Source organism: Diplotaxodon limnothrissa, linkage group LG6 (genome assembly GCF_057381915.1).
Source record: "Diplotaxodon limnothrissa isolate DT_005_m linkage group LG6, D_limnothrissa_male_GT1.1, whole genome shotgun sequence".
Lineage (NCBI taxonomy): Eukaryota > Metazoa > Chordata > Actinopteri > Cichliformes > Cichlidae > Diplotaxodon > Diplotaxodon limnothrissa.
In genome coordinates this window covers 41,716,205-41,737,924 of record NC_140601.1, presented here as the reverse complement: position 1 = coordinate 41,737,924, position 21,720 = coordinate 41,716,205, and the positions used below count along the sequence as shown (strand labels likewise).

The 21,720-nt window shown below is 41.1% G+C and overlaps 1 protein-coding gene across 3 annotated transcripts in view; it reads right to left on the bottom strand.

The window, feature by feature from the left end:
- Positions 1-13,470, bottom strand: part of sorcs1 (sortilin-related VPS10 domain containing receptor 1) — a 212,772-nt gene extending 199,302 nt beyond the window's left edge. For all 3 annotated transcript variants that reach the window (XM_085356482.1, XM_085356480.1, XM_085356483.1), the window contains exon 1: positions 12,657-13,470. In XM_085356482.1, the coding sequence (XP_085212608.1) occupies positions 12,657-13,349 (693 nt within the window). In that variant the 5' untranslated portion in view covers positions 13,350-13,470. The remainder of the gene's footprint in view (positions 1-12,656) is intronic.
- Between the last annotated feature and the right edge of the window lie 8,250 nt (positions 13,471-21,720).

Sequence of the window (21,720 nt, the reverse complement as noted above, 5' to 3'; positions counted from 1 at the left end):
CGGGTTTCATTATGACAAGGCTAACAAATCTTTAATGAAATCTTTTATTGCTATAAAATCTCACACTCTATGGCACTACTGTGTCAGACATGTTAGGCAACCCAGCTGAACTGAACCAGTTTCAGAAATGATCCCTTTATTTCTGAACTATCAGGAAATGATTAAGTAAGTGAACATACAGAGACATACTGAGACATTCAAGTCATTCCCACAAAGGCCATTCTTTTTCCTGAGCTAATACGTAACGTTGCTGGGACTCATTAATTACGTTGTCCTTATTTCTCACACTTTTACACTACTTGCCCTGTCATTTGGCTGATAAATACACACTTAAGCTGAAACATAAATCAGTTAAAAAGATCATGTAAAGACAAAAAACAAATCGACAGTTTGGTCCATTTGTCCTTTAAGTTGGAAACAATGATTTTAATTGAGTTAGCCTACACTGTAGGAGTCCAATGAACTGACTTTAAGATTAGAAGCAGAGGGAAATATTGCTCTTACATACGTTTACAGGATTTAGTTAAAACATCAATGCCAGTGAGCTAAAACAAAGAGCCAATCCACTTAGCACAGTACAGACTATAGGCTTCTCACAGAGTGAAAGAGCTAGCTTGCGGTATGCTAACCTTCCCGCTAAGTTGAGAAGGGTCTGGCTGCAGCCACTGTGGAGATCCACAGTAGGTGGAAACACGTGATACAGTGGAAACCGCGAAAGCGGATCGTAAAGGCTGGGACAGAGTCATTCATATAGATGTCGCATGGCTGAGAGCGGCTGGCCCGGGTTCGAATCCGACCCGTGGCCTTTTGCTGCATGTGCTACCCGCTCTCACTCCCACAGCTTTCCTGTCACTCTTCACTCTGCCATTTCAAATAATGCATTAAAACAGCCAAAATACCCAACATGGAACCCTAACCATACAATTTGTTCCTCTCCCAACAAGAAAGCTTTAAAAACCATCAATATTTGTAATATTTTTAATGTCTTTCTTTCATTATTCAATGTCACTGTATCGCTCGCTTTCTTTTTAAAGTTAATTTTCTATTTTTTTCTCCCTTTTAATCTTTCTCTCTATCTTATTTGTTGAATTACACATACTCTCCCACTTTATTATTATTTTGCACTACAAATGTACATTGCCTCCTCCATGTATTATGTTTGTTGTCATTGTTCCTTTTGAAATAAAGCTGGAGGGGAAAGAAAAGCATACTGTGGAGCTCCACAGTGGCTGCAGCCAGGTGCTCTTGCCTAAGGTTGTGGTGTGACTTTGGGAAGGTGCGCTACACTTCTGGGAACTGTGAGTTTGAGGTGATGTCACATTATTTTAGCAGGAATCTTCCACTAATGTAAAGATGCTTTTGATGCTCTTAGTTTTTTCAGCTTAATGTAGAGAGTAGCTTACAGATTACTTTGGAATTTTAGTCTTTAAAGACTTTAACGTTCATCTTAACTCGATACTGTGGCTTAAATTGATGAATTTCTACTGTTTCCTTGCTTGCCATTAAAGACAATTATGCAATGGGTCAATTAAAAAAAAAAAACAGAATCAATTGATAATTTCACAGTCAATATAAAAGGAAGAAACTGAACAATCAGCTACCTGTATGAGATCCTCAGTACTCTGTGCTGTGTATAAATTTACCCACTTTCTGCAAAGTCAGAGGGTCACAAATTGAGTGTGAACCGTACATGGTTCAAAACTAAAGGATTGTAGGAGTAATACTCTCAGGATCTCCTGAGAGTACTTATTAAATAAAGTGTCTGTTCATAAGGGCCTCGCAAGCTTGGCTGACAGTGTCCCAATATCCCACATTATCTACAAAATGTATATATTTTGTGAAGAGGGAGCTTGCCTGCAGGAAGACAGAGTACTCAAGAGACTGAGTTTACACCATATGACTTCAGACTGAAAGAAATAAGGACTTATTTGTGTGGGCTCACTTGGGATTTTGCTCGTAGAAAGACAGAGGGACTAGGAACCTAGTTTGTTTATAAGCATGTGCAGCTTGATGGCAAGTAAACGCTGTTCAGCGGAGCGTGACAACGTCCCCCCTTCCTGATCACTCCCAGGCACGTACCCGAAGGATCGCTTAGCCCACACAGCAGCTTTGGTTGTTGTTTCGATGTGTCTTTCATGCTTCCTCTCAGCAGGATGTGCTAAGTAACAGGTCTGAAAGCACACAGATTAGACTCCACTCGCATTAAATTTGGATGCTCACAACCTGATTTGGAAGCTCACACTGTAATTGCAGCATTACGCAGGAAGAGTCTGGCCAAGACACCAGGTGCATGTGAGTAAAATAAACAGAAAGAAACAGACATGGATACAGATTAAGGAGAATAAAAGCACATGAAACAGAGAACTGGCTGTGTACAAATATCAAATGTGACCAAATCAACTTAAAAAGATGTCATATTAAAGGGTAAGTCGCTCATGGACACACTCATGACTCAAGTGTGTAGGATGATGTAAACCTATCATGTATAATGTATAGCTAGTAATTCGAGGCATATATTTATTGGACTCGATTTTTACCCAAATATTTTATAATAAGGAAACCAGTTAAAACGAATAATTAAATTATTCCTGACCTGCTGTCCATCTACACCAAGCGGTGCACGACTAAAGCCAGGAAGATTATGATGGACCTCTCTCATCCCAACAACGGACTCTTCTCACTGTTGAGGTCTGGGAAGCGCTTCCGGTCCCTTAAGGCCAAAACAGAGAGAAAGAGGAGGAGCTTCTACCCCCGGGCTATTCGGTCTTTGAACCAGGTGTAGGACTGGACTCACACACTGTTTATTTGCACATTCTTTTACTGTAAAAGTTAAAATCTGTAAATTTTGTAGTAATCTGGCAATAGGTCAATTCTTACTGTCATTTAATGGTTGGGCATTGCACAGCAATAAGCATTTCACCACATGTCGTACTGTGTATGGTTGTGTCTGTGACAAATAAAATTTGAATTTGATTTGATTTGAACAGCGATGCGATCGATATTAATTAATTTCCGATCTATGGGTATCAGCATTTACAGCGACTAGTAAACCAAAAAAGAGAAGGCATCGGAGAAACGCCGTTCAATTCTGCTATGCGAGCTGCTGTTGCATCATTTACCAGCAGAGGTCACTCTCTAACTCTCTGTTAGCAACAACAACTAGCTGATCTGAGCAGGCTCAAGCAAAAGGTAAATGAGTAAATAAATAAATATACCTGACAAAATTTAGGAAAAACTGTGCATATTTAGTGTCTGAAAGAACACTGAACACATCAGCCAATATATCGGAATATCTCATTTTTAAATCATCAAAGATCAGCATTGGTTTTAAAATCCTGTATCAGGTTCTACTAATAATCATCTGGATTTTGTTAAAACATCTGTGACTTTATTTGCTCCAAAAACACATTAATGTACAGAATACAAGTTCTCAAACGACAGCTCATAAACTGTACTTTTATATTTCTTGATGAAAAAAATCTATTTCAACAAGTTTTATACATTTCTCTTGTCAACAAACAGAAATAAAGGCATTTGTAGGTTAATTACTTGGCGAACCTTAAAGTGACTATTTGGAAGACGCACTGTTATACCTGTGAAACAGTTGAGCCACTGCCTCGACTTCACTGTCAGGAAGAAGCCAAGAAAACATCTATAAAAACAGCATTTTTAACAGTGTTACATAAGAAATTGATTGAAGTTTTTTAAGGCATCTGAAGATACAGCGTGTACACCTGAAAACATGTTAGTAAGGGTCAAGTGAAGAATGGAAACTAGAGACATGACAGTGAGAAATGGTGGAAATAAGCTTTAAAAACATTCAGTTTAATTAATGAAAGCACAAACGTAAAGGTTATTTTCAGGTTTCTTACTTCCCTTCTTCAGGATTCTTTTAAGCAACGTTTGTTTCATTGTAGCTCTTATCATGTTTTAGGATTCATACTTGTGATTTTTCACTTGGTGGGGGGTCTGGGTGACCTGTCACATTTAAAAAAACAAACATTTACCTTGAAAGAAATGTGACAATAACTCACTCTTATTGAGTGATATGTCTAAAGTGACTGTTGTAGTTTATTTCTGTTGTATTAAATGTTGTTGTTATAAGAAGGGTATTCATCTCCTTCGTCTTCCTCCCTTTGGGGGGTCATCACAGCAGATCATCTGCCTTCATCTCACCCTGCCCATAGCACACTGGTCTACTTTCTAACCCGACTGTTCCGCTTCTTCTTTGCTAATCTCTTACCTTGAATGCTTTTCTGTACTTCCTCGTTTCCCCACTAAGTCTCCTTTTCCTCCTTCCTCTGTCAGGACACCAAACACCTTCTAAGGTTTCCTCACTACTCCAGCCGTACTGTCACAGCTATCTGGTATCTCCCCCTCCACCCAGATCCTTCTTCAGCTTCCACCACTTAATTCTTGTGTCTGCCTTCACTCGCTTAATCTTCGTGATTTCCAAAGTCATTCTGCAGATTACCATCCAATGCTGCTAAGCTACATTCTGACACCACTGTACAGTATAATATCTCTTTCAGCTTGCTCCTTCTGCATAAGATGTAATCCACTCGGGTGGATTACATCACCTACACGTCCACTCAAGTCTCCTCCAAAAACAGAAACAGTCACCATAGTGTCCCAGGTCAACTTTGGCACAGAAACAAACATGTTTACAGTTTTCCGCAAAAATTGCTCTGTGGCTAATTTCCCCTTCATAACAGCTGTGATCTTTTTCTGAATTTATCAATTTGTCAAGGCTTAAAGTCAGGAGCACAGAGCGATGCTGCTGGAAGCTGTTTGATACGGTTTGATTGGATTCAAGTCACTGAACTGGACTTTTTTACCATATTTGTATTGTTTACTCTGTTGCTGCACAGTTAGTAGGTATGTGTAATTAGCAGGTAATAGCTACTACAATTTGTATGCTTGTCACAGAGCGAGTGTGTGTGTGTGTGTGTGTGTGTGTGTGTGTGTGTGTGTGTGTGTGTGTGTGTGTTGACGCGATTGGGATTGAGGAATATTAAAAGTGTTAACATGTTGCTAAACTTTACTCCAAAATTGGTCATTGTGTGCAGTTTAGAGCGGTTGTAATGACTGACCTGATGGTGTATTTTGTGCTATTCTTTTCTTATGAAAACAGATTTTCTTTGAATTTGATTTTGAGAATTTTCCAGGTACAATTAGAGAAAAAATATAGAGTCAGTCTTTATTATTCTGTGGATACAAAATGTTATAGCAGTTTGTCCAATACCAAAAGGTTGATTCTGTTCATCTGGACATAACGTTTTTTGTGGGAGAAATGTTTCGTCAACCTTACAAACAGTACATTTGCACAATGACTGAAACTAGCCCACTGAATGAAAAGTGAGTGTGAGGTCAGTTCCTTGATCATAGAATGCTACATCCACATGAACAGACTCAACATTTTGGGATCTATCGACCTGGATGATTGAGCGTGCATCAAGACAGTTTGTCCAGTAATTTTGCTAACAGCTAAAACGTTCAACAGTGGCGTTAGATTACAGCTATTATATCACCAAAGTCATTGAGATTAATTATCAGGGCACCATGAATTCTGGTTTAAAAGTTCATGTCATACAAGCTGTGATATTTCATTCAGGATCAAAGTTGGCGACCAATTAAAGAGACAGCCATTACTGTCCCTGAGGCTGCACTGCGAGCAAATGCATTCCAAACTTTTATGACAGATAAATGATTTAATTTTAAAACCTTTAGTGGACTTTCAAGAACAGGCTTTTATACTTAGGACTTAATATGTTGCAAGGCAACAAAACAGGATTGTAAAAAACAGATGAGCCGTATTGCCCTCTAACCACACCAGTTTTCCCTTCTTCACGGTTCCTTTTAACGTGGCATATCTGTTCTAAACGACATGTCTGATGAGCCGGTTGTGAATGTTTTCCATCTACTGCTCGTCTCACAACTCCACGCGGTGTCGACAGTCCTCAAATGTCTGAAAATGAGCAAACGGCAAAGGCTCGGTGGTGTCAAGAGAACCGGCAGAGACGTGACTTTGGTAAAACAGATCTGGGGTCTGCGGTAAACTGGGTGTTGCTACGGCTATGGGAACGCATGCACAAATAGATTCTCTCAACACCTCTGGAGATGGTGTGAGACTGTCAGCTGAGACAGCATATGTGAGTGAGCTTCTCACAACTCTTCAAAGAGTGTCACATGATCGACTCCTCATTAATTGGTGACAAAATCTTATGATGCGTTACTTTTCTGTTTGTATGAGAGGAAAAAAAACGGCACGCTGCGTCGTCTCTACGGGGTTTCATTTCATAATTTACCTGCTTCTGTTTGCTTTTATTAGGTACGTTCCCACAGGGCTTGTCCTATGTCTCTGCAAGCTCAAAAGCAAACGTCTGAGGCTGACAGGCAATATGTCAGCCTCCCTCTGAGTGACAGACCAAGGTACTTAATGCCTGACATTTCATAATGTAAATAATGCTGTGGCGGTGCATGTCTTACATCCATCCGAGCAATATGCCACCAGTCCCAAAGTGACTCTGCTCTTTACCTGTAACCTTTTTTCATAGAATTTCAATGCTGCTCCTGCCAGTACCAAGAACACAGTCAGTATTTGATCAGTTAGATCTGCCGCTCTCTATCTGTATTACTTGTAGATGTCAGTTGAAAACAGTTGGCAGTTTGAACAGTGATGCAGAAACACTGTAGCACTTAACCATTTCACTGGCCCTTATGGTGCCTCAAATGAGCTTTTATTATAAAGACCACTCTTGTGATTTAAATCGTTCTTTTCAACTCTGTGATCTAATCTACAAATATTCCACAAAATAAATAAAGTAAATGTACAAATAATGAAACACTCAAAAATATTAAGGAAAACAGGTGAAAAACTGAGTAGAGCTGAAAGTGGTGCAGGGCTACAAAAGGAGACAACGGGGGATTGATAAGAATGTAGCGATTTCAGTTACATAATCAATATTATATTATCACTTATCATTTGATTCATTATTGATTCTCACTCGGTTCTCATCAGCTTCCCTTTGAGTCTCCATCATCTTTAAGCATCATATCAAAGACTTTATATTAATGGAAATTAACTGTATGCTCTGTGGGTAGATGTGTGTGAATGTGGGAGATTTTTGCCCACTGTGATGTGATCAGTGTCGTGGTTGTTACTCAAAAAACTAATTATTACACATAATACACAAATACTAATTACTCCAAGGAGAAAGTAGTTCCTTATACTACTCGTTACATTACTTTCATGTTACACTGTAAAATGATCTGAAACACAGTGTCTGGTGATTACATAATTACCATTTAACAATGTAAACCTACAGGCTACGGCTCCACACACCAACATAAATCTCTATCCTTGTAAGAACACATATGATCTTTCTCTTAGCAGAACACAAAGATGATGAAAACCAAAAGCAAAGTTATGTCCACGCTGCAGACTGCGCTGCTATTTTCCTCCTCCAACATATGAACTGAAATCAGCTGATTGTTGTGCCAGTACAACGACCGATAAGCAGCTCAAAGGGCAGACAGACGAATAATTCCAAGACATTGGACTACTGGCAATGGTTCTCGACAACAACCAGTTCTCAGTTCTTCTCTTTTAAGGGGATAACTTCCATCAATTAAGCTTGGCTGTTTCATGGGTAGGACCACAGACTTGTCAGTGATGATACAGCCTGCAGACTGGAAGCCTGGTATCATTAAATGTGGCAGGTTTTACCACTACACTACTGCTGAGCTGTTTTGTGGTTTTTTGATCATCGTATGCTATAAATGACCCACTAACCCTATAACCGTAACCTTAATAACCACAATAATAACCTTTATACTTGTCATTCAACACCACAGAATGCATTTTAAGTACACGATATGCCAAGTCTATAAAATCACATGGGGAGGTATAAACTGTTCAAAAGTTTTGGCTGAATCCACTCTGAGCTCTACGTAGACCTTAAAACAACCAAATGCATCTGCTCACAGTTCCCAAGAGGAAGAGAATACATCAAAGCTCAAGACGCAAGTCTTCACTAATCCATTTAGTGAACTAAAAGCAAACACTACAACATTAAAAATAAATCCTGTAGCAGACGGCAAGACAATGAAGAGTCAGAAAGTAATCAAGTTGAAATGAAACGGGCGTGTTTTTAAAGTTATAAAGAAAAGACCCAAATCGGAGGAGCTCAGGTCAAAGTTTGGAGTTACAAAACTAGATTTCCTTCATTCCTCACAGATATTTTGTTTTGCATATTTAACCTTCATCTGCTTTAGGTTTATTTTTTTAATTCTCACAAGTGCCAGTTTAATTTGATCCTGCATATTGGTCGGTTTGGAGACGTAGATCATAGCAGCTGTTAAACTGTAAGATGGTAATCCTAAATTTTTTTGTTCTCGTTCGTTATACAAACTTAAAGCTAATCCGACAGCCAAATTTGTTGTGTTGAAATGATCGAATGCTGACGGAGCAGTGGGGAAAAAAATGTTTGTCCTGTCCTCTACTGTTAGCACTTAGCTCAAATTGAATCAACACTTACAGTATGGCAGTTACATTTTTTACATTTTACTGGAAATGAATGAGAAAGACTTTTAATTCACAGCCTCCTTCGCCTGTTTGATTGCACTACTTGTGAATGACACATATGAGTATTGACGGATTCTCAGTGACACCGTCTTTAGATCTTGCCATGCCATTACTACAGTGCGGTGCTGTCCACCTACACAGCTCAACACAGCAAGTTCACAGCAGCTCTCTGTGCTGTCAAATGTCTTTCTGGAGAGTGCAAGGAAGTAAAAGAGACAGACACAAAGAAAAGGATTGACAAGCACAAAAAAAGAGAAAAGTCCAACAGAATGACAAATCATGCCCTCGATAAACACTGGGGCCATTCTCTGGGAGAGGGAGAAGTTTTAGAAGTTAAACTTTGGGCATGTGACCAAAAAACTTGAGTCCTGGATTTTTATTGAAGCTGGACATAAGTGTATGATAAAAGTACAAATCATGGGCGTAACGTAGAATACACGTGTCCAGACTGCCTTTTTATTACTTTCGTTTTGATGCCGGGGGTATGCGTGCAAGCGTGTTTTCCTTTGTTTGTTGTTTGAGGCTAACGTGACTCCTGTGGCCAATGTTTCATGAGTCATAATTACAACCTCCAATCCAGCCTGACATACAAGCTTTCAGTAATCTGGGACATCTGAGGGATGAGCCAAAATGCCTTAAAGGTTAAATATTAAGAGCATCAGAGCCCTTATCTGTATCCCTTTCACTTTGGCTCCGTGGCATGCCGTTGACTCATCTGTTTATTTATAAAGTGGCTCCGATTGTAAAGACCAAGCACATCTGTTCCTGCTTATAGCAACAACTCGACATATTTAATGCAGGATGTTCTCGAGTTCGTCGTCTGCATCGGCTGAAAGAATAGGGGCAAATTGTTTCACAGTCACACAAGTCTATTCATATCACAAAACCAAATAGGGCTGCTAAATAGTAATGACTGTTTGGTTTTTGAGGGTGAACGCAAGTTGATGGAAGCAGAGCAGCAGAAATGAAAAACAGGAGGAAAAAATCCAAACCGTTTCTGACATTCTCAAGATTTTTTCCTCCCTCGTCTCCACTGTACGGTCATTTTGTGTCATGAGCTACACTAGTTTGTCAAGCCCACAGAAACACCCGAGGCACAGGATGGGATTTCAGTCCAAGTGCAGGCCATGGGAGCCGGTGATACGTGTTTGACTGTAATTGGTTTGGTTGCAGACAGGCCTAAGTGGTGTGGGTGTAACACCGAGCTGTGCAGTGTGGAGCAGTTGGACTTGGACATTTGGAATTGAGAGAGGGGAAAATACTTTCTATGTTTTATTGCCTTCCAGTCGAGGCTAATTATGTTTTGACTCTGAAGAAGAACAAGCAGCCTTGTTGAGATATCAGTGCTCACAGCAGATGAATATATTTGAACTGTGCTCTAGTGATTTTTTTCATTAAGCTTCCCAAAGTCTCTCTTCGCATCTCGTGATGTTAATTAAAGTTTCAAGCAATTTTTTTTTTTAAAAAGCGTTTACGCTAAGATAAAGCATGATTTGTATAGGTTTTGATTCGTGCGTAGATTCGAGCCGAGACAAAGTGTTGAGCTCTTTTCCTCCTCCTACACCCGCTGCTTGTTCCCTCTACAGAGGGAGCAAAAATGCTGCATAAAAGGCAGCTTCCGATAAAATGTGGACGACACGGCAAGGAATGACACATCCACTGCCAGCTCATGTCCGAGTAGACTCACACCACATTCTCCAGATACTCTGAGTGTTGGGATCCAGCATCATCAGCTGGACCCGAACGCTAATTCTAGTCCAATTACATTCAGTCGCCGTTAAGTGAATGGCTTAAAATTCCACGAGTGCGACGAGTGTGAACCTGCTCTAAGAGCTGAACCGAGGCAAAGGACACGTTTGACATCGTCATCACCTGGACAACGGCCACGATGTGGAAACACCCACAAAATTAAGACACACTCTTCATCCTGGTGACACAACAAAAGAAAAGCCAAAGTGTGTCTCGACCAAAGTTTCAATACCAAAAGCAGTGCAGAAATTATAAGCCAATGTTTCCATTAGGATGTCATAAAAAATAATAACCTTTTTAAAAATATGTCTTCAGTCATTATTCCAGAAAAAACATCAAAAATCCAGTAAATGGTAAATGGCCTGTATTTATATAGCGCTTTTCTAGTCCCTAAGGACCCCAAAGCGCTTTACATATCCAGTCATCCACCCATTCACACACACATTCACACACTGGCGATGGCAGCTACATTGTAGCCACAGCCACCCTGGGGCGCACTGACAGAGGCGAGGCTGCCGGACACTGGCGCCACCGGGCCCTCTGACCACCCCCAGTAGGCAACGGGTGAAGTGTCTTGCCCAAGGACACAACGACCGAGACTGTCCAAGCCGGGGCTCGAACCGGCAACCTTCCGATTACAAGGCGAACTCCTAACTCTTGTAACTATGTGAGTGTTTTGGTTTCCCTCGCATTAGTGTGAAAAGGAATATTTTGGAATCAAGAGACATTATAACGCTTTCTCATGAATAATTAAAAAAATGCAACCCTAAAAATGTTACAGTTGCAGCTGTGAAATTCTGAGCTGACATCAACACCTGAAATCATTTTGATCAATAACCTTTTTTTCTGGTCTAGAGGAGGTTTCTCTCTTTTTCTGGTAACTGATTTCACTTTAAATTGATGTTACGGTTAAAAAACAGAGAGATGTTCATAATAATTATAAAAAAGTATGTAAACTTTGAGGTATTAATACCACTATCTGTAAATATTTTGCCCATGCAAGAAAAGCAGGCCAATACCAACACTTTAGTGCAAATCCTAAAAGAACTGCATTTAAGGAATTCCACTTTTTCTATGCAATCATTTGTTGTTTTTTTTATCACACAAAATAAATAGTCTCTAACACTGTCCAGCTAAACTCAGCCCCACTGCTAACCCTCAAAACCTGCGAGGTGTCCTAGCCCTATGCTATGAAAATATGTCATTTTTGTTTTTGCAATTGTTGTCTCGTGTGAGGCAAAGAGGAGACAGGAAAAAATACAATATTCTGATTGAGACACTTTAAAAAATATGTATTTAATTTAGATCTTGGAATGGGGTCTAACCACAAACACACTTTTTACTCTGGATGCCCTGAAACATCTGACACCTTATTTGAGACTTGACACAGAAGCTTTGCTGGTCATGTGCTCTGTAAATATGCTCCATCCTCATATTAAACTTGGAGAAGTGAAGCAATAATTAAGCAGCCTGTTACAGGTGCACTTGCAGTTTCTTCCTCCTGCCTCATGAGGAACTCCAGCCGTGACCTGCAACACCGTCAAACCTAATCTCCTCAGTCCTGCCATTAAAAGAAAGGGCCCACGAGCAAATGCAACTGTCGACTTTGCAGTTCCTTTTACTGGCGTGTCTCAGGAAACCTGTCAGCAGTAGAGAAAAGAGGGAGGCTCAAGTTGCTTCACCTCTCCCACAACCTGCTGCACTACCTAAAAATCCTGCCCTCTGGCCACAGATGCTCAAAACGAACAGCTTTATCCCGACATCAGTTGAGTTGCTCAGACTGCAGAAGTTCCTGAGATAAAGCCCCTGGACTCCCACCCCAACCCGTCTCTGTACCTTCTTCAAGGGGTCATTCTTTGCCCACCAGACCAAAACCACGTGCACATTTAGGCCTGATATGAGATTCAAATACCATGAGTTAAAAGATTCCTGTGGAAATGATGGGCTAGGACTCCTGACTTGTGTTCTATAAATTTCAGATCCTTCATTTAAACCATGAAATGTGTGGAAATGTGTAGATTATTACATATGTGAATGGCCTGTATTTGTATAGCGCTTTACTTAGTCCCCAAAGCGCTATGTGGACCTGACAGTTTAATTAAGAAGTGGGGATCTGTACTCTCTCTCTCTCTCTCTCTCTCCCTCACACACACACACACACACACACACACACACACACTTTAAGCAGCAGAGACTCCGTTGGTTGTCCTGAGGCCGGTGTGCCCACCTGATGGCGACCAGCCTACGCGCACACTTGTCTCTGCTGTGATTTCGTGCATATGACCAGTGATGCTTTAAGCTGACACAGTGAATCACTTACGCTGCTGTTCTGCCCGGACCAGTGCACCATAGCCTGGTTGTGAGACGAATCTCCGGTCAAAGCGAACGTCGAACTGTTAAGTTTTAGCTCCTCCTGCCTCGGACCGGCGGCTCTCCGCTCCTCTCCGCTCCAGCGCAATTCAGAGCGCGCCACTCTGCGCCCAGCCACCGTGCCCGTGGCCTCTCCCCGGTCCTGATTCTGGGCCGAACGGGAGGATCCGACTTTGTCCCCGTGGCTGTTCCTCCTGGCGCGCCTCCTCACACCTTCGACACGGCCGTTCTTCTTCTGGCCACTCGCCGACACGTTGGAAACTTTCATCTGCGTAAACTCGCTCTGGCCGAGTTCGCCTTTTGCGCGCAGATCTCGTGTATTCCGTTTGAGGCTCGTCTCCGGGTATTCCACCCGAGCTCGAGCGCATTCAGCGGACCCAGCTGCGCAACTGAGCCGCGGAGTTTCCGCACTCGCGGCCCCGAATCTCCGCTCACTGTTCCCAAAAACTTGTCCCCTGAACCCTGTTGCGGACTCGCTCGTGTGAAATTTCAGCAGTAATTCCTGTCCGAGCCACTTACTTCCAGGCTGGCATGAGCGGCAAGTTATCTCAGCCTCGCCGGCGTGAAGGAAGCAGGGCACCGCGAAAAGCAGAAACCAAAACGCGCGGTGCCACTTTGGGCAAAATATGACCTCCCCGTTCATCGCGGGCGGTGCGCAGGATGCCGTGGGTGCTGGATGTCCTTTCCCCCTCGACTGTCCTCCCTTGATTTTCGGGGTGTAAACTGGTGCTCGGCTCTGGAAGAGGAACTGCTGCAAGTTGTGGCGTTGCCCAAATGCAGTGTTGTAAAAAGTGCGGCTGAGCCTAAGTGGTCCAAGTTGAAGGATTTGATCAAATGAAGCCGCGCGCGCATGGGGGAGGAGCTGAGAGATCCAGACTGAGAGATGGAAGGATAATGTTGCGACTGTCTTTCTCCATATTTGTTATTTGCCAGCATATGGCAGCCTATAATTAAAGCAGTCAGTGATACAGTCATTTTGTTCTGCTGCTCTTTTATTTCTCCTCACAGCCACATTTTTAGAGGAAGCTGCTGCAGCTTGTTTTTTTTCTCCTCTCTCCTGTTGCTGATTTTATCACCAACCTCCCTCCGGGGAAGCACATTTCTTAATTTAGCAAATGAAACTGAGTTATTTTACCTGTGATGAACTTGTTTGGATCGGGCCCTTTCGGGTCTCAGCGGGAACTTCGGGTAATTGGAACGTATTAATATGTTTCCAATTAAGCGCACTGTCACGGATGACATATTCCATGACTTATTAAACAGCAATAAAGAATTTAGCAGCCCACGCGGGAACATGAGATTTTTACACTTTGCATCTCTTCATACATCTCTCACCCCTCCAGGATGTGTTTGCGTTTACTGTGCGCACCAGTCCAGCTGCGGGGAAGCTCAGTGTGGACTGAGTCATGAGTATTTAAATGCTCTGGGAGACATCGGGTATGGTTTAGTGTCAGGCAACAGGGGGCGAGTGGGACAAGGCTGGACATTCATTTCTATCTGACCCTGCAGGTCTCTGTGCCTAATAACTGAAGGATGAGCACTTAGTAGCACAAAGGCTATACAAATGGCCACAGACTACTACAACAGCTGGCTGCTTTCTATTTTACAGCCATGAGGGAATAAAATGGACAGATTGTGCCTGGAGATGTGATAATTTTACCACAAGGAAAAATATCTAAAGGCGACAGATTAAAGTGTAAAGGCTCATTGAAGTATTGCCAAACAACACTCCTGTGTAGAGAAACGCTTCCTCCCAACATATTTGTGTCACGTGCTCTGAAAAAGCTGCTGAATATAAACTCACTGGGTTTGAAAAGAGTCTTCTGTTGATAAGGACCCATCTGGCGTGATAACAGTGCAGTGCTGCTCATTCAGAGCCACCTTCACTGTTTCCTGAGAGCAAATCATCTCATTTCTCCGAGCTTTGAACCATAATCAAGCCATTTAACAGTGTCATATCAGATGATGATTTTAGACTTCCTAAACTGTCTAAAGCTATATTTGTTTTTATTTGTTTGCATTTACTGTTATATTGTTGCTCATGGGGTTATTAAACCCGATAAACAATCCACTTAGCTCGCTATAACCTTCAGAGACGGTGGGAAAATGTATCCTGCAGCACTCTCCAAGGTCCTGATCCTGAAGTTTTCATGGTTAGTTACAAGAAGCTATCCTCGTTAGATGATCCCTGCACTCACAGTTTAATGCACTTTGCCAATAAACCAGGCTTAAAGAAACTCATTTGATTCATTTCCATCTCCACTTTATTTTCTATTAAACTCAGAAAATACTAAATTTTTGATTAAAAATATTGGCTAATTTTGAATTTGATGACAGTAACAGTGACAGGACCACGTACCACTGTGTAGCATCCCCTCTTCTTTTAACAATCATCTGTAAACATCGGGGACCTGAGAAGATCTCCTGCTGGAGTTTAGGGACAGCAATGTTGTCCTTGGTCTTTTTTGTCATATCTTTGGTTTCATGATGCTCAAAATGTTGTCAGATGATGAAAGGTCGGGACTGCCGTGATTTCTGGAGGTGTTCATGCAGTGATTTCCGTGACAGAATCATGTCTGGGCCTGAAGATCACACGGATCCAATATTGATTTTCAGCCTTTTCCTTTGCGCACAGAGATTTCTCCACATTCTCTGAATCCTTGGATGATATTTTGAAGACATAATCAAAGATTTTTACGTTAAGGAATGTTATCCCAAAAATGTCTACATTTGCAGTCTGTTGCAGCTGTCCATCTTTACTACAGGGAAACTGGTTCTATAAGATGCTCCTTTAAGAGCCCATCATTTAATCGAACAGTTGCCGATTAACCTAATTAATTTCAAAATGTTTCTCCAGCTGTTTCTTTTCGGCCCCACTTCCTTCTCCGGCCTTTTTTGGCCCCATCCCAAAGTTTTTGAGACATGTTGCTGCCATTAAATTTACAATGAGCTCATATTTTTCAGGAAATAGTAAAATGTCTCATTTTAAACGGCCTTAATGTGTTTTCTGTGTCATACTGTGAAATTTGCATACCACTCAATTCTGCTTTTATTTACATTTTGCGCAGCTTCCCAACTTCTTGGAGGTCGTATTTCTCTGTCTGTTTATTTAAGAGCTGGTAGAGCCCCTCAGCTCATTTTCTGTCAGAAACCTCCAGTCATTATGTTCTTGTTGTTGTCTGTGTCATAGAGTCACCGTGAGTTTAGAGTTTAGAGTTTGTGTCACTGAAACAGTCTTGTTTCACGTTGTCCAGCATAACTGACCACAAAGGCTGTGTCTATATACTGAGATGTAACCCGTTCATAACCTCGGCTAGCTCTAAAAACAATACTCACAATAAGAATCAGAATATGGAGCGGTCGTGGTTAAAAGAAATAGTCCCCAAAATACAGGAAAAAAATTTTTTTGGTTTATTTCAGCATCATGGGTTTTTATGTTGGCATCAGTGTCTGACTTTTATTTACATATTACCTTTAAAAAAAAGAAGTAATCCCTTACACTACTTACATTACTTTTCAATTGCTTGTCCGCATAGACCGTGTTAACAAACTGGCTGAATGTTTCATATCTACAGATATACAGATACACACTTCTTTTAATACCACATTTAAAAACAGGCATTTTAAATATTAACACAAAGCTGAAAGCAAGATGGGCAAAAACAAACCAGAGAGCACTTACAGAGAGAAGATACTGACAGTGATTCCACTGTGGAAGTGAGTGCCGGTACAAATACACAGTCCTACAAGCCTGTACATCTCTGCCCCATCAGCCTGGCTGGGATTGGCATGGACTCCATCCAAACTCTGACATCAGCACAACTGACTGCAGTCGTCTCCTAAGTGATAGGTGCCACTGCCAAGAAAAATACACCACTGCTCCATGGCAATAGGGCTGGAGGTTCATGACAAGCAGAAAAGAAGCCAGTTTGCACTGCTAACCTGCACCAGTGACTTAACAGTCAAACTCTGCACGTTCTGAATGTTCTGAGAAATGCCTGAAGGAGGTCAGGCTCGATGAGCCTTTTGGAGTGTTGGTTGCCTCTTTACCTGTTCTGAAATCCTCAAGAACTGCCTAGCTGTTTGGTGAGACTCCTGTCTGAAGTTTAGCATTACGGAAAATTTCTGTCTTTAAAAGAAGTCTGCACAAGTTGTTTCATAATGAATGCACCTATATTTTTCTCACCTGAATCTCACCAAAAATCATTTCTACGTGAGAGCATACCAGTCTCACCTTTCCATAACTGAAGTCATGGAGAGCGACGTCAACAGCGAGAATAAACTAAACCCATGTAACAATAAATTGCAGCACAAGCTTATTTTAAGGTAATGAGGAAACAGTGTTGTGACGGCACAGCTTGTGTGCCAGAGAGCAAATATCCCCTTAAAACAACACACATTAAAGGGGTTAATATGAATATTGTATAATCCTATTTGTTTTGAACACGCCAAATCTTTTTTTTTTAAATCACAGACATCAATTGTAGTATCGACCTGAAATATTCTGTATTACTCTGGTTAAACTATACACGTGATTTTCCTGCACTTCACTGTTCACCCTCAATATTGTTCTTTGGTAATATGGATGAAATGGCCCTTTAAATTACCCTCTCTGCTTTTTTTGTGACCGATCCTCCCCAGCCATGTTCTACCAGAGACGTTAAAGATGATAAGTGCTGCCTTTCTTCATGGCACACAGCATTAGGCAGACATATTGTACTGGATTAATGGTGCTGCAATGGGCAGGGCCCACATGGCTAGCAGACACTTATCAACCCGTTTGTGTGCGTGTGTGCGTGCGTGCGTGCGCGTGCATTGTAACCGTCTCACACCACATCATCTCCTGTCCCTGTCTGGACTCACCATCCATTCACAGGGAATCGATGCCCTGCCAATAGCAGAGATGGATTTTTGAGGATGTTGCAAAAGGCAATATGCAGGCCTGAGCTGTCTGATTTGTGTGCATCCCTTTGGACTATTTTATTTATTTATTTATTAACCTTTATTTAACCAGGAAGATCCCATTGAGATTAAAAACCTCTTTTTCAAGGGAGACCTGGCCAAGATAGGCAGCAGCAGATGTCTCACAGTTACAGAAATTACTCAAACACAGGCAGCAACAACACACATGCAACAATAAGTGAAAGAATACAAATAAAATAAAAATAAAATTCAATAAAATTCAAATAAAATAAAAAGTCAGTTAAAATGACAATCAATCTAATTGAAACAGTTGCATGTTATGGACTTGGCCTCAAGGATTCGTAGTTTAGATTTAAAATCACTTAATGAAATGAATTCAGTCATTTTCCATTCCTTCTGCAGTTTGTTCCAGGCCAAGGGTGCTAAATGGACAAAAGCTCTTTTACCAAGTTCAGTTCGGGCAAATGGAACAGAAAGCAACAAGTAACCATGCGGACGAAGAGAATACCGACCAGCATGTTTCATTACAAGCAGGGAACATATATAAGAAGGCAGCAACCCAAGTATCGCCTTATATATAAAACTGTATAAATGAGAGTTCCTCCGACTTACCAAAGCAGGCCATCCTACCTGAGAGTATAACTCACAGTGGTGAGTCTGAAATTTACAGTTAGTGATGAACCTCAGAGAAGCATGATACACAGAATCAACCATTCGAAGACATTGAGCAGAAGCATTCATATATAGAATATCACCATAATCCAGCACAGGCAAGAATGTTGCAGCAACAAGCCGCTTCTTTGTATTAAAAGAGAAACACAACTTATTTTGAAAATAAAATCTCAGTTTTAACTTCAGGTTTTTCACAAGATTCTCTACATGTGGTTTGAAGGTAAGCGAGTCATCAATTAAGATTCCCAGATATTTATAGGTGTGAACCAACTCTATTTTATTACCTTCAAGAGTGGTTACTGATGGGATTGTTTGGGCTCGTCTCCTTGATTTAGAAAACAACATGAGCTTTGTTTTGTCTGCGTTGAGAACAAGTTTAAGCTGATGTAATGAGTGCTGGACAGCAGAAAAGGCTTTCTGCAAGGAGTCGATGGCTTGGACAAGAGTTGAACCACAGCTGTAAATAACTGTATCATCAGCATAGAAGTGCAAGTTTGCATCTGGCACATGTAGACTACGTAAATGATAAATAGAAGGGGACCTAATACAGAACCCTGTGGCACTCCGCTGTGCACTGTAACAAAGTCAGAACATAGACCGTCAGATTTAATGCACTGAGTCCAAATGCTTTTGACAAATCAATAAAAAGGGATGCACAGTGTTGTTTTTTATCAAGTGCAATAGTAATATCATTTACCACTCTAATTGCAGCTGTGATAGTACTGTGATTCTTCCTAAAGCCTGATTGATATTCAGATAAAATGGCATTGATGTGCTATGAATGCACAACAAGGTGGTGAGTTTCAGAAATCAGAGAAAAGTGTTCTTGTGTGAAAAATGAGGGCAGGGAATTTACCGCAGGGCTTCAAAAAAATCTAACATAGTAAAATGAGCATGACTGAGAGCCTTTAAGCCTTTCCAGAGGCAAGTGGAACTACTCAAATGGTCTTTGCACTTACACAGTGCAGAGTGTAAGTGTTTGACAGTTACACTTTTGTCCTTTTCTTTGCTTCAGAATATTTGATCTGAGGAGAGAAAAAAAACCTTTTAACACCCACCGTGTCACTGGAAACCCACCTACGGTTAAGAGTAGAGGAAGGGTTCAATTAACGTCCACCCCATGTTATGGAAGTTTTTTGCCTGTTCCGAACACCCAAACAGGAAAGCTTTTAACAGAAAACTGTAATACCAAAGTGTATAATACTTCATTTGATAGAGCAACATCGTGTAGCTTATGAAAATCTGCTATTTTAGCGTGTGGTTAAATAAAGTTGGGCCACTGGTGACCACATAGATTTTAGGAAATCAAAGCCTCAGTTCTATTTTGTGTAGATTTACACGAGTGTCATAATAAGTGCCATTGAATCCTCCAGGAGTTTTGGACCAACACAGACATCAGCAGGTATCTTCTCTGGGAAGTTCTGCTTGGTATAGAATCTGTTTGCCTTTAATCTGATCGTCAGCAGGCAGCTCGCAGTTCAGTCAGACTGAGATCAGCTGACTGATTGAGCCTATTCCACCTCAGCTCCTCTGAATGATTTAGTCAAGTCGGGCGTGTGCTTAATCGGGCCGTTCTTGTTCTCCTAACCAAGTAGGTTATATTGTATTAACCTGACCTAGATGGGACATGAACCGCAACTTATTTAACTGCCACCGAGGTAATCAAAGTCAAAGTCGAATTTCTTTATATAGCACATTTAAAACAACAACCGTTAACCAAGGTGCTGTACAATTAAGATAATTAAAAGAAATAAAAACATAGGGAGACATGAGAAGAGTTAAGAAAAAGAATCATTAAAATTAGAATATTTGAGTAAGGAATAAGATCAATAAAAGTAACACAAACTCATTCTGATTTAAAAGCAGGTCAATCATCTGCGTAGATACTGGTAAAGCTGAAAGTTAGCAGCAGAGCTACTTTGACAGTTGTGACTGCACCTAAACTTGGCTAATTGCAGTTTAGGTGTAGTCACACCTAAACTCCACCGTGCTCTGCAGCTCGTTCCACTCCACTCGCTCTGCACAACATCCAAACGTTTGTGTCTCAGTGAAGGAAATTCTAGTACATGTAATTATCAGGTGTGTGTGTCTGTAGTGTGCTAACCAAACTAGCTAAGCTTCAAATAAATAACAAAATACAGTTTGAGGTTCAGACTTTGCTCCATTTTTCTGCTGCTTTCTTTTTATGTGTTACCTTAGGCCTCAAGTTCTGTCTGCATCATTGACAATGAAACATGTTGGTCTGCATGCGGGGGATAGGAATGTAGCTGCTTTGCAGTCATAGATGGCATCATGCAGGTGATTTTTTTTAATATACTTTCATTTTTAATGTCCATTTATTTTTAAATGTCCTACTGCAGCCTGGTGTTTGTTTGGCTTTTCAGATCACATCATTATATGTGAAACACAGCAAACACAGAGTCCCTATTATCATTCTCAAAGCCTCACATTATTTCAGCCATTCACCTAAACACTAGCACTGACTCATAAAGCCAAACCTTTTACAGCATTGGTCCCCCTCCCTGGGTCAGCTCCTGAGGTTACTCCCAGCCCAGTAAAAGCTTTCCAGCTGTATCACAAACAGGAGCTGGAATCAGTGGAACAAACATGGATGTCCCTTTTTCCAGCCTAAAGACATTCCTAACAAGAAAAGGAGAGGCAAAAGTCCAGTGAATGCAAAAGCTAAGCTTGAGTGTGTGGGGTTTTTTAGGTGAAAAAGCAAGAGTTGAAAAGAGGAAGGAAGTCAAGAACAGAAGCCAAGCAAGGAAGAAGAGGGTGGGTTGGCACTGGGTAGTAGGGAGATTAAGTAAATGGCTCTTTTATATTGCCTGTGTTCAACTGAAATGGAAAGTTACTCCAGATAAATAAGCTTCCCAGTAACACAGACTTTATTGGTATTCATACACTGCAGGGAGCAGACATGGGGTCAGGAGCAATCAGTTTGCCATGGGCTCATGGAGAGGGGTGCAACATCTGAGTTCAACATCTTTCAATTTCCAACATTTTTTGGCATGTTTGTGTCTCAGCCTGCCATTAATTGCAAAACCGTCCACCCATAGCAGTATGAGTTTGTGAGAAATAGACTGCAGCCTAAATCAAAGCCAGTTTTTCACAAAGAAGAAAAAAAAAGAAAGAGTACCTACAGAAAAAGACCAGCAGTTAGTTAGGATTCTGCTTCCAAACCGGATGACGCAGCTCTGCTCTGGAGTGCCGTTACATGTGAAAAGCAATAACTGCATAATAATACCATGGTTCTGAAACAGTGCTCATTTTGAATCCTCACTGTTGACCATACAAGTGACCATATTTGGAAGTGCTCAGACTGTCAGCTAGCAGTTTGGGAAAGGTGCAACATAACAATAAACTGCAAGAAACTGGTCGCCGAAGACACCAGCAACTTAAAAGTGAACAAGAAGTCC